Source organism: Sphaerodactylus townsendi, linkage group LG02 (assembly GCF_021028975.2).
Source record: "Sphaerodactylus townsendi isolate TG3544 linkage group LG02, MPM_Stown_v2.3, whole genome shotgun sequence".
NCBI classification, from domain to species: domain Eukaryota; kingdom Metazoa; phylum Chordata; class Lepidosauria; order Squamata; family Sphaerodactylidae; genus Sphaerodactylus; species Sphaerodactylus townsendi.
The window spans coordinates 85,877,716-85,895,928 of NC_059426.1; the positions used below are offsets into that span (position 1 = coordinate 85,877,716).

General features: G+C 37.6%; 1 protein-coding gene across 13 annotated transcripts in view; it reads left to right on the forward strand.

The window, feature by feature from the left end:
• The window catches only part of SOX6 (SRY-box transcription factor 6), a 583,835-nt gene extending 580,340 nt beyond the window's left edge, over positions 1-3,495 (forward strand). For all 13 annotated transcript variants that reach the window (XM_048485157.1, XM_048485158.1, XM_048485155.1 and 10 more), the window contains one exon: positions 687-3,495. In XM_048485157.1, coding sequence (XP_048341114.1) covers positions 687-990 — 304 coding nt within the window. In that variant the 3' untranslated portion in view covers positions 991-3,495. The remainder of the gene's footprint in view (positions 1-686) is intronic.
• The last annotated feature ends 14,718 nt before the right edge of the window (positions 3,496-18,213 follow it).

Consider the following 18,213-nt stretch of genomic DNA (forward strand, 5'->3'; position numbering starts at 1 on the left):
CCAAACATGTTCCATAATGTACTGAAGAAAATGATGGTGAACTTCTCCTATAGGATAAATTCCAATACCTACTTTTTCAGCAAAGAGAATGGAAAAAATCACACACAAATAGGTATTGGAAACTATGGGGCTTCTTTGATCTACATTGCAGTGAGTTCTGGAGAAGGAAAATATGTGCGCAACCAAGAATCTGCCTCAAAAGGAATGGATGTTTACTATGGGGCAGACCACAAGTGCATAATTGGCCAAAATGTCAGTAATAGTTTTCCAGTTCATATATAATTCTTAAACAGTGGGGGGAAATTGCTGCATGAGAAGAAGAGGACGTATACAAGTCTTAGAATTGCTCACATTACCACCAGAGGATATGTTGGTTTTGTATCTGAACTGACTGTGTATGTAAAAGAATATACAATCATAGCCCACATGATTTTCTTAAAAGGTTTGCCTACATGTTACTTTGTTGCATGTTACTCATGCTATAAAATGTAATGATCCTTTGTAGATCATCACTGCAATTGAAAGCTTATTGTACAGAGTCTCAATGAAAGTGTTAGGACACATTTCCATATATGTTTGGAATATAAGAGCCCAAAACATAAAATAATACTTTTGTGCCTTCCATGGCAATAAAAGGTATGTGGGTATTCGGGAAAATTAAGACCTATATTTGTGTTGTCTTGCAGGCAACAGCCTCAGATTCCAATCACCACAGGAACAGGTGTGGTCTACCCTGGTGCTATTACTATGGCAACTACTACACCATCACCTCAGATGACGTCAGATTGCTCCAGCACCTCTGCTAGCCCTGAGCCCAGCATCCCTGTCATTCAGAGCACTTATGGCATGAAGACAGACAGTGGGAGCCTTGCTGGAAATGAAATGATAAATGGGGAGGATGAGATGGAAATGTACGAGGACTTTGAAGATGACCCCAAATCAGACTATAGCAGTGAAAATGAAGCCCATGAGGCTGTTACTGCCAACTGAGGATGTTTGCTGAATTAAAGTACTCTGACTTTTTTGTTTTTGTTTTGAACAAAAAGTTCTTAAATGAGCCTGCATGCATGTGTGGCTCCTACAGTTACATCTGCAGAATGGTCTTAAATGTTTCTTAATGTGTGACACAGATTGTTCCTTAATTTTTCATGAACTTTTTTTTTAATTTAGGTGAAGACATTAAGTATCAGACATTGGGACTTGAAAACTTATATGAATCAATAGCTGTCTTACAAGTCTTACCTTTTTGTCTTTTTTTCCTTCCTCCTGGATGCTGATAAAAAGGTTTAAGTTACTGTTTTAAATGGGGGTTTTACATTCTCACTCAGGTATGCTGTGCCAGCCTACAGGTTGTGAATGTGTTTTTATTCTGACTTATTTTAGAAAACAAAAACAGAACAAAAATGATCAAACTTTCCTATCATGAAACAGAACATGTCCTCAAATATGTTCATCTGTGTATCGTAGCTCATGTTTTTTAAACAAGTCTCTAAATTCCGTTTTTTCTCTACATGTATAGCTGATCTTTTGATGTGCCAAACTTTCATAACTTTTGAATCTTAAAATTTTAAAAAAGTCTTAAGGAAGATACTGTAAAGTCTTAGACAATCCTTTGGCATCTTAAAAAAACACACACCAGTATATCTTTAAAAAAATAATTTTCCAGAAAATGGTAATGTACTCAGGAATCTGGAGACAGGATTTTCTAAAAATAGTGAACATAGTTGCCACAGTGCACTTGCCCATTTGCCTCTTGATGTAACATCAGATGAAAATCTAATGAAAGCACAAAAGAGTGAACACCAGCTATAGACAGGCCTGTCTTGAGAATAAGGCCACCTCCAAATCCATTCTCCATCCCTTTGCTTTTATCCCTACATTCAGTCTTAATGATCATTTCTCTTAAATAATGTCTTCATTCCAGAATGTCAGAGGTCCATTAAATTTTAAAAGTACTGTTGTGGTGGCATTATATTTTCAGCTTGTCATTGATTTCATTATATGCCCTCAAGTGAGTATCTTAAACTAGGAGGGCACTTAATATTCAAAGGGAAATATATACACATATGGGGAATTGTTTATTCATGCCAAAAACATTTTGGGAAATTGTATGATATGTAGAACATAAGAATATGAATCCTTTCAGTATTTGCACCATTTGTCTGTGCTGTGGGTTTGCTTTTTTTACACACAGGCCAGAATCCAAAGGCTCTTCCAAATAGTTCCACAGGCTCAGGAGTGTTTTTGAATTAAGTTTCCTGAGCTGCTACTTCCTTCCTTTACCACTTCATGGTAAAGCCATTTTTGAAACTGAGGAAGTATCTATAGTAGTTTGCAATATGAAATGGGAGTCTATTGTTGAATGGGTAAAAACTAACACAGAACATGACATTAGCCCTTAGACCTTCTTAAAGTAATTCCTTGAATCGCAGCCATATATTATTTAACAATTCTATAGTAGTCAGAGAATACAGACAGCTAGAAATTCCACTGAATCTTCCTGAATTTTTAGAGAAATAAAATTCTGCAGCAGTTAAGTTTCTACAGGTTGCTGTTCCTATAATCAAGCTGAAAGACTCCCTTACTGTCATCACTGTGTTAAGCTATCCATCAGATCTACACAGGAAAAAGCCACACAATACCTTAATGTTTCAGATAATGTGTAAGTTCCAGAAAACTCAAAAGAGTACTGAGTTCAATCCTGTACTTTACCATTGAATTATAGTCGTAGTCCACTTTTTAAAAAAAGAGTGCAATCAGATTATATTCTTAAAACACATAAGGTTTGAAGGATATTAATACTTGTCCTGTAAGATGGCTAGAGATTTTTAGCAAAATTCCAGGCATATTGTAAAATTAGATTAATACTTGTGAAGTGCTTTGGGGTGTTTGGATCAAAAGTATTGCTGAAATGTAACACTTTATTTAATCAATTATTTTATTGATAAGGCTGCTTGGAGTAAATTTAATATTGCCAGGTTAATAATATGGATATTAATATGGATATTAATGTAAAATCCATTGGTCCAAATAAGATGTTGAGTGTCACCATTTGACCCAGAAAGCTGGATTAGATCAATTTTATGCAGCATGAAAGTTGGTAAACCAAAATCTACTCTCCAAATTTGGGGTACAGAAACACCTGCTTACTCCACCTCATCAACAAATTCTAAAACAGTGACTGCAGCTGGTTGTAAATATCTTACTTTTAAAATCTGAGTAAGAGACAGAAAAATATATTTTGTTCACAAGGTTATCTGTATGAATTAATGTAACTGTTTTGAAGAGCTATTTACTCTAAAGAGGTGGCAAACCTATTGGTGCAAAGTGTTCATAATCTCTAATAGCTACTTTGCACAAGCACTTTTGCAGCCCTATCCAAAGCTGGAGGCAGTGGGACATGGCGCCAATGTGGTGCCACTTGGGCCCTTTCCGCACGGGCCGAATACAGCGCCCTGGGGACGGCAAAAACGCCATCTCCGGGGAACTGTTCACATGGGGGGTGCAGCTGCTTCACAGCCACGCCGCCCTCGTGCCTCCCCAGCGGCGCGAAGTCGCTGTTTCGCAACCTCGCTTCCCGAGCGAGGTTTTTGGGAAACAGCTGCTTCCAAATGCTGCCGTGCAAACAGCAGCTGCTGGAAGGCGCCATCCCTCCCTCCTTTCCCAATCTACTTACCGTCCCTGCGACCGTCCGGCACATCGCCAAAGCCGGGGGACACGCCCCCGTGCCCTGCGACTCTGGAGCGGTCGCGCAGGGCAAGGGGGCGTGTCCCCTGGCCTCAGCGACGCGCCGGACGGTTGCAGGGAAGGTACGTCGATCAGGTGCTGGCGCGGTGCCGGCATCCTGGTAGTTTCTGGGACCATTCGTGTGAACGGTCCCAGGGGGGTTGGGTTGGCATCATGTATGCTGACCCAACCCCCACCGTGGCCGTGCGGAAACGGCCCTGGACAGCTTCAAGAGGGCTGTCTGGCAGCGCTGGGGGCAAGAAAAAGTTCTGACACCCCCCTGCTGTCAGAAACCCCAAAGGGCTTACAGGGCTTATGACACCAAAAGAATGGCATAAGTCCAATGGCCAGGGCACAGTGTTCCTGGTCCTAAACCCCAGGAGGGAGATGGCAAACATTGGCTCTGCCCAGGAATGCTGTGGCTTGCCCCCCCCCCCCGATTTCTGGGTTGCAGGACTGAGGGATGAGCAGTCTCTGGCACATGTGGCACCTCTGTTGGAGTAAGTGCCCTGGGGAGGGCAAATGAACTAGTGCAAGGCTGTACCACTCCCTAAAGCCCTTCCCCCACATTGGATGGGACTGTGAGTGTAGCAACCCCATTATCTGCATGGTGACAGCTCCAAGCACTAAACTGAGTACAATTATCTCCATTATAAAGCATGAATATGAATATTTTGCTACATCAAAGAAAAACACACTGTATGCTGATCTAACTAGAGCAGCTGCCATGCAAGATTCAATTTCAAGCGGCATCCATATTATTTTAGGTTGTGTGAACTGGCACTAAATTAAGGATTCCTCTGCATTTAAGAATCCCTCTGAAGGCTAGAAGAGCATTATCATCCCTCATGAGCTTTGCTCAGGGAAAGGAATGCTACTGTATTGCATAAGCATTTCTGCACCTTGCATGATGGCCAAAGAATATTTGGGAAAAATCATAAAATTTTAAGCATGATCCAGTTCCAATTGAAATCATGGGCTACAGTCCCAATTCCTCTTTGTCCGGAGCGTTCATTACTGACTATGGCAGTATGGGAGAGGCAATGGCTCAGTGGTAGAACATCTCCTTGGCATGCAGGAAATTTAATCCCCAGTAAAAGCACCAGGCATTAGATAATGTGAAAGACCTCTGCTTAAGACCTGTATAGCTGCTACCAGTCTGAGTAAATGATACTGACCTTGATGGACCCATGGTCTGATTCAGGATAAGGCACCTCCATGTGCTTATGGAAGATGGGGCTCCTCCTCCTTCTGTAATCAATATTGGAACACTTTATTTTGCATGTAGAGAAGAGCTCCCAACCTTTTTGAGCCTGCTGACATCTTTGCACTCTTGAGAGGTGGTGGTGACCAGCACCCTAAAATGGCTACTGCTGTGAGAGGTGGAGCCAGTGGTAGGATTCAGCAGGTTCGCATCACTTCGGCAGAACCAGTTGTTAAAATGGTGCTTGTAAACCACCAGTTGTTAAATTATTTAATCCCACCACTTGGTGGAGCCAAACCTAAAATGGCTTCCACAGGGGGCAAGGCTAAACATAATGCTTCCATCCTTGCTTTGCAAAAGAATTGTAGCTGGGGAATAAAAAGAAATTGAGAAAAGCCTGAGTGAAAGAAGGGAGAAATGGTAGCTGCAGTTGCTGCTATAGCTGCAGAGAACTTACTCATTTGAATGTGGACAGCCAATAACAATCCATGCTTTGGAATGGCCCTACCTACTTTTTGAAAAGGTCAGTGAGTATTAGGTTAGGTACTAATTGGTGCCATGGTGTAAGATTTCTGGTCTAGTTTTCAGTCATTTTTTTAAAAAAATGTCCATGACTTCAGTGGCTTTTACATTATGGTCCATGTTAGCAAAATATACAGGCAGAGTACTGTCATGCTATCATACAATCTTATGGAATTAGTCGGGAAAGTTAATAGTACCCTTAAAGTTTTCAGTAGTAATTGCTGTTTGTGGAGATACTCTGTTTTGCATTCTTGAAGTGCACATTTCCACTTGCACAAATAAACGGGGACTTTTGGATTTACAAGGCAAAATATTCTTTCATATCAACACTCTCATCAACCTTTAGCAGCCATTTTGTAATTTTGGACAAAACTATATATTTACTATTTATTTGAATAGTGTTCTTATGTCTACAGCTCAAGCAATAAAAATAGTCTAGCAAAGGTGATTAAGGCATTTGCTTTGTCATTAGCTGGTAAGCACCCTCTTTACCTAGCTAAGGTACTAAAAAAATCTTTTGCAGTTGAGATTGCTTTGGAATTTGAACTGTTCTGCTATATATAGCTTGGAGAAGAGGTACTCATTCTTTTCTAAAGAATATTTATTAAGCTCCTACAAGTTTTTCTTGTTAATGCTATACATCTCTCTCCACTATTCACAACTCATTTCTTTCTTTGTTTCTTCATGGATTTTTGTTGCATAGGTAGAATGCTGTCTTGCGAGTATTGTATTTTATGTAATTATTTTTGCACAAAGGCAGACATTTAGATTAGGAGGTTAATTTCTTTTTATAAATTTTATGACCATGCCAAAATAATATTCTGCAGGCTGGCAGAGAACAAAGGACTGTTCTTTGGGACTGAAACTTGATTTTGCTCATAGTACAAAAATACACACTCACAGATCTTGTTTCGTAAGTGTTATAAGCACTGGATATAAATGGTATTTTTATCACTTCTAACTAATGTGAAACTGTTTTATAAAAACAACATGAACAAAAGTCATCTGTTTTGACTCGTGTGGGCTTGCCTCACAGTTGCCGGATTTGAGTCATTTTTATGTCTTTTTATTTCATTTATTTATGCAAAATTTGTGTATGTATGAATACTTTGTTTTAGCTCCAGCCCTGTGTCTGTGTGGATATTATATAACATAAAGCTGAATTCTTGACACCAATTGGCTCTTCAGGAACAACTAGATGGTGGAATGTGCCATTTGACAGGGTGGGTAAAAAAGATTTTCACTGTTTAAAGTGCTGGGGCAATTTATTGTATTTATTAGCCAAATGTGGCTGTAAAACATTAGTAGAAATTGATAAAGGACAATCGTGAGGAAAAACACAATTTAAAAAATTCTTAAATGGAGCTTAAAACAAACTTTTTAATTTAGTTCACCATCTCAGTTTAGATTTTCTAAAAAATGTGTAAATATAACATAGGAAATAGAATTTTATTTTTTGTTCATGGATACTTAGTGAAGTATAAGTTATGTATTTACTTTTGTTCTGTATCATTGTACATTGGTCCATATTAAATGCTGACAAATCACTGTACCTCATGTAGATGCTGAATTTACACCTGCAGTGTGAGAGCAGTATTGCGAACTTGTAGCTAGGATGGCAAGATGCCTCACTTGTGCCCTTCATATTTCATAAACACTGACCATTTCAAAAATATCACACCCAGTTACAGAATAACAATTCTCATGTCCCTCACTCTCTAGTAGTGGCATTATATTTTTGGAATTGTTAAGATGTTAATCAGAAAAATGTAACTTCACATCCTAAAGACTTTTGCACCAGTAAATAAGTACAGTATTTTCGACCATGGCTATTTCAACAGAAAGTGATCAAATTTAAGTCTCATGTATATCGGTGGGACAAGGTAGTTGCAACTCATTTGAGTTCCATTGATTTCAGTGGGATTTAAGAGCACAACTTTCTCTGGATTGGGGCCCATGATATAATGCCTTTGTTGCAAGATAACAGAGCAACTAATTTGCAGACATGCACTCTTATGTAGAACCATTGAATTCATTTGAAGTAATTTAAGCAATGTAAGGGTAATCCTAAACATGTATTCTCAGAAATAAATATTGCTGAGTTCAATGGGACTTCCTTTTTAGGAAGTATGCTTAGGATAGCAACTGTAATCAGCCAGTTATTCCTATCCTCAATGTACACCACCAAATGTAGAATGTTTCACTTAATTATGGCTTCTGTAAAAAGCAAATGCTTTAGCAATGTGATGTTCCAAATTTTTACTGCAACCCATAGTAAATTTGTGACATGTGCAAAACTGACAAAATACCTTGATTTTTATTTGAAAGCAAATGATGTGAATAGAAACAATGTATCAATAAGAATGACCAAACCTGGAGAGTGAGAGAGAGAGAGAGAGAGAGAGACAGTCTGGAAGAATGTCATTAACCAGGCTTTAGCAAGCAATGCCATTCACATTTTTATTATTATTATTATTATTATTATTATTATTATTATTATTATTATTATTATTATTATTATTATTATTATTATTATTATTATTATTATTAATGATAATAATAATAATAATAATAATAATGATAATAATAATAATAAAGCAGATTAATTGAATAAATATTAACTGAAATAGGAGGGCTTATATAATTGTCCTCTAGAAAAGTAAGTGATAGCCAATGTTCTCTTGTGCTCTGAAAAAAAAATACAATTTAAAAATTATATTGCCATGCATACATTTAGTATTTTGTGGGCAGTATCCCACCATAGCTGGAGGAATTTACATCCAGTTTAACTGGAGGAAGATTTCAGACTCTGCTTAGTGGAGTGGTAGAATATGGGCCATTGTCTGAACTGTGAACAATGTTTTTGGATTATCTCCCTAATTCATTAATAAAGGCAAAGTATCCAAAGGAATTTATTGCCAAGAGAAGACCCTCAGAATGGTCTGTTACCCATTAGAGATAAGCAGTTCAACTAGTATTTACCAAAATGAAAGATAGTCTTAATGAAATTGAAATGCAATTTCACTGGGTTTATGTTCATAAGGAGAAGAAGATGGCTCTGATTGAAAAGCCCATTTCTTAGAATATAAGGAGCAGTTTCATACTGAATCTGCCTTTTGATCCATCCAGTTCATTACTCTGACAACATAATGCTGTCTTAGGGCTCAGGCAGTCTCCTGTACTTCTTTTCCTGCTAGTTTGTTTCTCAACGCAACTAGTGCTTAAAAAGTTATAACTTGAATTCTGTGTCACTGAGCTATGATCTCTGCCCCTAATAAAATCCTGTACTTGTACCCCAATAATTTGAGGAAGATATGGGATCTTCATAGAATCCCAAATCACGGAGCTTGTAGCAATCAAGTATATAGATGAAAAGGAAGGCGGTTACAATTGGGGAACTACTTTGTTTGCCATGGCTGTAGAGAGTATTGGGGGGGGGGGGATTTAGAGTTAATACAAAATCCTGTAACAATTACAGCACTAACTTGAAAGCTATGATTGACTAAGGCCAGCAACCCCTAATAAAAAGTTAAAACATGATCTTCTATTCTATGCCTTATTGAATATTTGAAATTTCTGTGTTGCTGACAAGAATTTCCCTACAAGAAATATAATGCAAAGCACTTAAAGTTGGAATCCTCAAGAATTTCCCTACAAGAAATATAATGCAAAGCACTTAAATCTGGAATCATCAAACCACACACTCTGGAATAGTCCCAGCAAAAGCCCATGGTTCTATCTCAGAGTAGGTAGTATGAAGGTGGCAGCTTAACTTTAAACAACCAAGCCATTCTACTGAACTCCAAGTATTTAGGTGTATGTTTTGAAGTTAAGCAAAATTGTATGTGTATATGTGGATTGGACTGTGCTAACAATTGCTCTCGAAAAGCAGCTGATAGAATGTATAATATAGTCCTCCATGCTTTCAATAAATATAGTGTTGGATCCTAACATTTGCATGCATGTTTAAAAACTAAAGTTGGCACTTAAGCATGTCCTGTTTAAAAACTAACATGTGACCTCATTTAATGCTTTACAAAAGCACTTAATCTTTTCCTCAAACTTCTTGCCCCCCTTATTTTTAACACCAACCATTTTTCTTGGACAATATATTAAACATATATTAATATCTTTATCCTAGCTAGAACACAGAATGGATTTAGTGAACTAATTGTTCTTTTCTGAAGCCCAATTTAGTTCATCCTTTTTAAAAGTCCAAGATCCATTTTTTTAAAGCTGACAGAAAAGTATTCCGAGGGAGTCCACTCAGACAAGGAATGGGATTGGTGTGTGTGTGTGTGTGTGTGTGTGTGTGTGTGTGCATGTGCACACACTCAAGGAAAATGTATCCAATTTTTGGCAATATGAAAGTGATAAAGCAGATTAGTTGACATAGTTTGCTTTATAACTTCTGTTTCCTTCAAAAATCACAAGTGAGGTCCTTGGTGCTCTCAAAAAGTATGGGGAATGTGCAAATATTTAACTGTTTGTATGCTGCACATTGCAGACCTGCTAGTGTGCATTCTCCATTCGTCTTCCTTTGTCATTTGTGTTTTGCTTTCTCAAAAGCACAGGTTTTTTACCCTTGTACCCTCCATCAGCCTGTAGCAAATGTTAGGAATGTTTAAGTCTTTCTGTTCCTTCATTTATTGTATTTGCCATGTACAATTTTTTTATTACATTAAGACAAGCTTATAAACTGTTACTACATAACTTATCTTACTGTAACTCTTTTTTCCCCAACATTGTAATTTGTTTGTGATGTATATTGTGAGATTGTATTCTATGTTAATTTAATCAGCACAATTCACTGACATGCTGGACTGACATGCTAGCTGCTGTTTCAAAGTGTAAAGTTTTTGTGTAGAGCTGTTTGGAGACAACTGGGACTCCCCTTGTTGAGGTACTATGCTTTGGTTCAAATAGCAACAGTGGCTCTTACGATGCCAGGGCTGCCGTTTTTACACCCACAAGCAAAATTTAATGGGCAGGTTTTCTTTGTAGAAATTCTAGATAGAGTTTGGGTACGTACCTGGGCCCAGGGCTGGTAATTATTTCGGCATGTAGAGGGGAAAAAAACCTAGTGTCTATTGCTGCTTTGAATATGTTTTAAAAGTTTGAAAATGTAAATAGTTTATCAAAAAAAACTTGTACAGTCCAGTGTAAAGTTTTTAAATGAACTTAAAAGGTTGCCATCACATCTTTCTCACTCTCTCTTGAAGCAGTTTGAAAAGAAAAGAAAAAAGTTTGCTAAGGATGTTGATTTTTTAAAAGTATCTGTGCTTTTAATTTAAGGGGGGAAAGAATCATTCTTAGTTTTGCTTCTTAGCATAAACAGACTTCTTGGATTTTGTTGTGCAGTATTGACGTGAGGTAAATTAAATATTAAATCATTTTCAGCGGTACGTTTAAAAGTCTTCTCTCCTCTTCCTCAAAAATTAATGGAAAAGACAAAACTGAAAGACACTATCTTTATATAAATATTCTGGTGTATGTTGGCACCTTAACTACATGTTGGAGGGAATTTTTTTGTTGTTTTTTTTTTGCACAAGGTGCTTTCCTGATATGTTAAACATGTCATCTTTGGGTGATACCATGTATGCCATGATAAGGGGCTCTGACCCCTCAGGGGAGTGTCTATAAGACTGCCTATTTATGCTCATTTACCTCAAGACTGTCCTCTCTATCCTTAATCTATTCACCATCACTCCATCTTTTGTACTGCTGTTGACACTTACAGATTAAAGATAAATTTTGTTTTATGATATTGTGTGGCTTTTTCTGTGCAGCCTATTCTGTTATTTTTATACATAACAGTTAGCTAAAGATCCCAAGGAACTACTGGTGAGAAAAAGCTGTGTCACTTCCTTGCCATGCTCCTTTCCTACCCCTTGTTGGTCTATTGAATGCTTTTTTATGGCACATAAATGATGTGATTTTTGAACTGTTAGTGCTCAAGCAACTTCATTTCATAGCTGTGTGATATGTCCTCAGGAAATGCTTTAGAAGCAACCTAGTGTGAGATGGATTTGTATCAAGTAATAATAGGCTGAACAAAAATTCTCTCTTTGTTATCCACATTCTTTTTTATTTCATTTACAACTTCATTAAACTAACCAAGTTTGATAATATGAAACTTTAGCACCCTTTTGCCTTGAATTCAAACAATTCAGTCCTGTATCATGCATGGATAGAAAGTTTTTACCATCTAATGAACAAAAATACATTATACATTATATATCCTATAGTAAATATATTACAACAGCAAATTTTGAATCTGAATTGCAACAGTTTTTACAGATATTATCCAACACAAAAAGAAAAAATCCTGGTTCCCTTGAGACAATTCAACCAATGGTCCTACTAGAAGAGGCCCTGAATCCTGATTCAGAAAGCACTTTTTACAAGATTATCCAGTCTTAATGTCTGGATTAAAACATATTGAGGATTTAAAATATAAAATTTAAGAGGTTCCATAGAATTACCAGAAAATTATAATTTGATAATTTTTAGTAATTTGCATTTAGAGAGTCCCTAATAATCTGAGGCCCTAAAGTATAATTTATATAGCTTATGCATGAACAAAGCTCTCTGATTGCATCTGCTGAAATGGACATTGAGTTTAAATAAATGGGTTTAAAAGAGATTAATTGTTTAGAATTGGCTAATATCCTATGTACTCTGTGTTCAACAAAACCAGTTGAGGTAAGTAGGATTTATTTTTGTGTACTCATCACATTCTGTCCCGTACTTCAAAGTTGGAATGTGGTTCCAAGAGGAGTAAGTCCACATAAGTGTGGAAGTCGAAGAGTATATGATATCAGGGGACACTATGCCCTTGTAACTCATTAGATGAGTTAGGGATGAAAGAGTCTGCATGGTAAAAATTAACAGCATTTTAAAACATTAACAGTATAATCCTATTGAGAGTTAGTTCAGTGTAAACCCATTGAATTTAATGTCTAATTCTCCATAGAATTCCATTGTAACACTTTTATCTAGGTTCAATTTATCATATATTATCTTTAACTTTTATTAAAGTCTAACTTATCCTACTTGATTTTAAGTACACTTAACTGCTCCATAAACCACAATAATTTCCAATTATTTAATTTTCCTTTATCTAATCACCATAATAAAGACTATTGCTGCTATAATAATAGTAGTAGTTTGTAAAAATGATAATGTATATTCTTCAGGTTTGATCTTCCACTGCAATTAATAGCCAACTGAATGTAAGGACTTTCAGCATCTATAATGGGACATAAACTGTCAGAAAAGCAATTTATACTATCAATTAATCCTTTAAACTTACTAAGCTTGAAGATTATACAAATATGTAAATTATTTGGACTATGACCCTTAATTGTTTAAATAGTACAATTTATGGCCAATATAGATTTTAAAAGATAGTGAGAGAGAGGCGAGAGGTCTTCAATACTACAACAAAAAGAAACTAGTAAGTCAAGACCTCATTAAAATTAACACTGTAACTGGGAATAACACAATAAACACACACAAAAATAGCATATCAATATATTACAAAGGGAACTTGATTGCATCTATCTGGCTTATAGGACTGAAAATTACTATTGCTGTGCAAAAATCACTTGATAACATGTATCTAAATTACAATAATCTGAAGGCTACATTTGTTGTACAGAACAGATGAGCTTCTAGGTGTGACTCATCACAAGTGAAAATCTTCAGTTACTGTAATCTCTTGTTCAGAAACAGAATAATGGTTCACATAAAGTCATGTAATCTAAATCATAAAGTCATATAGTCTGAGGTTGACTGCTGAGACAGCAAGAGTCCCCAAAAATGGAGTCTTGGCTAGCAAAAAAACAAATTGTTGACTTGGATCTACAAGAAGAAAGTAAGCCAGAAGAATGAGGCAGACAACCTTCCCCAGGTTCCAAAGTAACGCTGATGGAGAATCTGATATAAAGTAAATCAAATACTTCTTTGCTTCAGAGCTGCCAGCCATAACCTCCCCAAATGAAGATGAAACACTGCACCAACAGACCTCGGCCAGCATCCAGACAGGATTCAGTCAGTAATCAAGTAATCATCTCCTGAAGCACCTTGTATGGTCAGGATGCAGAGCTAACCTTGGCTGAGGGAAGGAATGATACTGTCAAAGGTCAACGTAAGGCTGTACTTTGATGCAGGTGTTGTTCTTTAAAAGAACTTTTTTTCAACTTTCTTTTGAGCTGTATGTTTCATACAATAAAGTATATTTTGTCTAAATGAGGTCCTCTCAGGAGAATAATCAACAGAAGACTGACAGATACTAACTACTTTCCTAAACTGTGCTTTCTAAAAAAAATTAATGAAATAAATAATCTATCAATCATTTGTAAGTAAAGTTGACATAACACTCCTATGTACTATGATACTCATATGCATACCATTGAGCTGAATGACGGCATGTTTGTAGTAATATTCATAACTATTTAGAGAAGCAACATGTTTGGAGTTCTCTCTGCCCACTAGTGCCCTGAGAGGATTTTCCCTCCAAAAATTCCAACTGTTATGTATACTTTGCCTGAGAAGCCCTTTGGTCCGTTAATATTGTGATGTGGTGGTTTTACTTTATTTCTGTTCACTTTGTGTTCTCCCACCTTTATATTTATAATAAACAGTAAAAATGTTCTTCAGCTGCTCAGCTGGGCACCTCTCAGTCAGACAGAGAAAATTGCTCTGAGGGAACACAAAAATACCCCTTTTCCTTCTGTCAGAAAATAAAAAAGCAGACACCAGAAATTCTTTACAGTAAATTCTTTACAGTAAACAGTAATGGAACAACAACAAGAAGAAGAGTTTGGATTTATATCCCACCTTTCTCTCTTGTAAGGAGACTCCTGTAAGGAGACTACCTTCCTCTCCCCACAACAGACACCGGTAGGTGAGGCTGATAGAATTCCAAAGAACTGTGACTAGCCCAAGGTCACCCAGCAGGATTGTAGGAGTGCAGAAACACATCTGGTTCACTGCCACTCAGGTGGAGGAGTGGGGAATCAAACCCAGTTCTCCAGATTAGAATTCACCTGCTCTTAACCACTACACTACACTGGCTCTCAATAAGATTTTATTTACATGAGCAAAGAAAAACGATTTTGGCAAAGGAATAAATATTAATAAACAGAAGAGTGGTATTGAGTGGTTATTATATATATGTAGTTACAGTATCTCTTTTAATAAGTACTACAAGTTTGGCTCAGGTCACTAGCTTACCATCTTTAAGATGTTACATTCAATTTATTTTAAATAGACATACGTACACCAGTTTGGTGACACTATATTGAGCTGGTATTACTATTCGATTGAAAAGACCTTCCTTTTATTTTCAGGTAAGTATTTCAAAAACAGTTCCTTAAAACACTAACTGTGTCTAGCCCACACAATGCTTCAAAGAGTAGGAATCCCAGCTATCCCTCAGGACGCCAATTCCTCTCTTTATCTTTACATTAAAATTCCACACTTTCATAAGCTTCACTGCTTATTTGTTTCTGAGTGGGGTTTTCCTCAGAGTAAAACAACCAAGCAGCCCGTGTGTTTCTTTAGTGTCACTGTTTTTGTTTTCACTAGGGACAAAGTACAGATTCTTTTAATCTGACTCTCCAGACCCTCAAGAGTAGTTTAACCAATTTAGAATGGAGCCCAGTCGGCACACACCTGTTGACTCTGGCACTCCGATTAGAACTCTCCTTCCAAAATCTCACACAGCCTTTAGAATTCTGCCTTTCACAGCCAGCCAATCATAAGCAGTCCTGAAAACTTGTATGCTGCAGCCCACTTGCAAGAAATAAAACTATGAGTGTTGGTAATTGTCACAGGGAGGAGACTCGTCTGCAGCTCTTACACTTCTTCTCACCCCTTCTTCTTCTCATCACCTTTCCAGCAGACCAGGTGCTGTCCTCCACTGACACAAGCTTCAAAAATTCTTGAGAGAGCATTGTCTTCACCTTGATTCCCTCAACATTACTCCTTTAGTTGTTATGGGAGCGCTGCTTGTGTTGGTGAGCATACCTGAGTTTTATAGGCCACCCTTATTCAGAAGGGTTCAGGACAGCTTACAACAGATATTAAATACACATAAAAATCAATAAAGGCAATAACATACCAACATAAAACTTGTATACACTGAAAAAAGGTGTTTTGTGAATTATGGAATTACAGAAATAGGTGCAATTTGGAGAACAGGATGTCACTTTGAGACCTTGCAGTTAGGATGAATATTTGAAGCAGTGGCACTTCCCATCTTAATGCTTCAGAGAACATTGGTCTTACATAAAGTGTATCTGGAACTAGACCTTTGATGAAAACTTGAATTTTTCTGATTGAATGTGCTGTTTTACTGAACTGCTTTATTAGTTTATGTTCCTTACTTGCCCTCCTCCAGTTTGCTCATGTTCAAATTAAGAAAGAACCATACTTGACTTAAGATCCTGGAAGTTATCATTGATGGCTCTTAAAAAACTACTGTTTTTCAACTACATACATTTTTTGAAGTCATCCTTCAAAAGCTGCCAAACTCACAGCTGCTAATTTTTTGCAAAATGTTTGAAAAACTGTACAGTTGAAAATATACGAGTCTTTGAGCAAAGCTCCCAGTGACTCCTGCTTGTGTAGGTCTATACTTGCTTGACTCTAAAATATGGATATTTGGAATGACACCAAAGTGTTGACTAATCAACACACATGTTTGCGTGGGAGGGCAAGATTTTTAGCAATGCTATAATTTATGAAACATGATGTAATGCCTAAACAGGTGGATAAAAAGGGTAAGTAAATTGCATGATGTGTGGAAAAGAAAACTATCTGGGCAGAGGGCCAATTATGTCATTGGTTTTTTGCTGCTTCTCCTGAACAATTGGGAAATTGTGAATGCATTATTGGATAGAGGAGCAATCTCTCAGTTAAAAGTTGCCCCTGTCTTCAAATATGAATTTGACAACCATAAAGTTAAGGATGGGTTTCATTTACCAAAGGTTCCAATCTATGCCAACCACACTATATAATGGGTGGTTTTATGGTGTTCCCACCTCTCAATGCCTGCGTATTTGTGGTAAGGAGTCAGTAGAGGATCTTACCCATTTTGAAATGTCCACTTTATGTGGAACCTAGAAACCTGGAACACATCCACTGACAATGGAAAACGGATCTCTTTGATGTTAAGACGAGGATGTGTCTAACAGTTGCGCTCTATGCATTTTCTCCAAGAAAGATTAAGTCCAAACTTGCCAAGTAAATCTGTTTAGAAGTAGGCACCTTGAAATATACTATATTTGATAGAAATGAATTGAATTTTTAAACTGTAGGTTTTTTTCATGATCCAGTAAGAATTTTGCCATTTTTGTTTTGGACAATTTTAATTTAGAAGATTTTTACCTTTTGAATATATTTTAACTGTAGGTATAGTTTGTCTTTTAATGTATGTGTTTTGTACTGGTTGTGATGGCCTATGGCTAATGCAATAAAACTTTACTATCACTTTATTTCAGGAGTTTGGGTACAAGATATCAAAATAATCGAAGTATACTTATTCCAGGAACAAATATCAAAAGTAAGCATAAAATCTGCAGATCTTAATCAGCAGCACATACTGTGTAGCTTATGAGCATAATGTGTAGTAACCCCTGTTTAAATATCACAGATGTTTAAGAACATCCCCAATGCCTCCTGGCATGTTGAAGAATTTGGAATGGTTTCAGGCACAGGTCAATATGTTGGGCAGCCCAATCCAGCACCCTGGGGTGGCCAGGGACAGTGCTGCTGCTGCACTTCCCTGTCATCTCCAGAGGGCTTTTCAGTGGTGCAGAGAGGAAAAACAAAAAAAAAGCCTTCTCACTGCCACTTTTGGGCGCAATGGGCTTATGCCATTAAATAAGATGGCATAAGTCCATGTCTTGGGTGCTGGCATCCCAAAAGGCAGTGTGTGGGGGAAGCCAACTGATGTCAGCTCTACCCTCAGCCATTCCTCTAGAACACTCCCACTATACTGGCAAAGTAGGGGGTATACAAGGGTGCTGATGTGGAGTCCCAGGAGGCTGTAGCAGCTGCCTGATAGTGGATTTGCCCCTCTGCCAGGGTAAGTACCCTGGGGAAGGCATTTCCACTGGTACAGGACCCCACCTCTTCAAGACCTTTCACACACACCCTTGGATTGAGCTATTGGAATATGTGCCCAGGTTTCAGCTTGTGCTTACTTGGTTAGTTGGCTGATGGCATTACAATATTATTAAGAGTTGTGAGTTCTCAGGATCAGACCTTCTCTTCAGGCTTATGAGTCCACTTAAATGTACAAAGGCAGCCATTGGCCCTTGAGCCCATGTAGAAAGGTTCTGGTGCAGATGATGAACTAATGAAATCACCTCTTGCTAGCCCAGAGAAGGTTACCTCATAGCAGACATTAGGACATTGCTGAGGGCTGTTATGGCAAGCAGTGGTTAGGAGCAGAGACAATGTTGGAGAAGGCCAAGCCATTCTTATCCATGTCTTTCCTTCAGAAACTTATGACACATTTGGGTTTTTCAATAGCTTGAAATGGCATCCCCAGTTCCTTGACAATGGGAATGCCAACACTCTGCTTGGGCTTGTTGCAAAGGAACCATTATTCCACAGATCTTATTGATGGAGGAAATGCTCCTCCTGTGTGTCATCTATCAGGCCACTGCTGTTACCTGAATGTCCATCATAATAGTTCTGTTCACATGTTACAGTAATGCACATACATTCCATGAACAGTGTACACT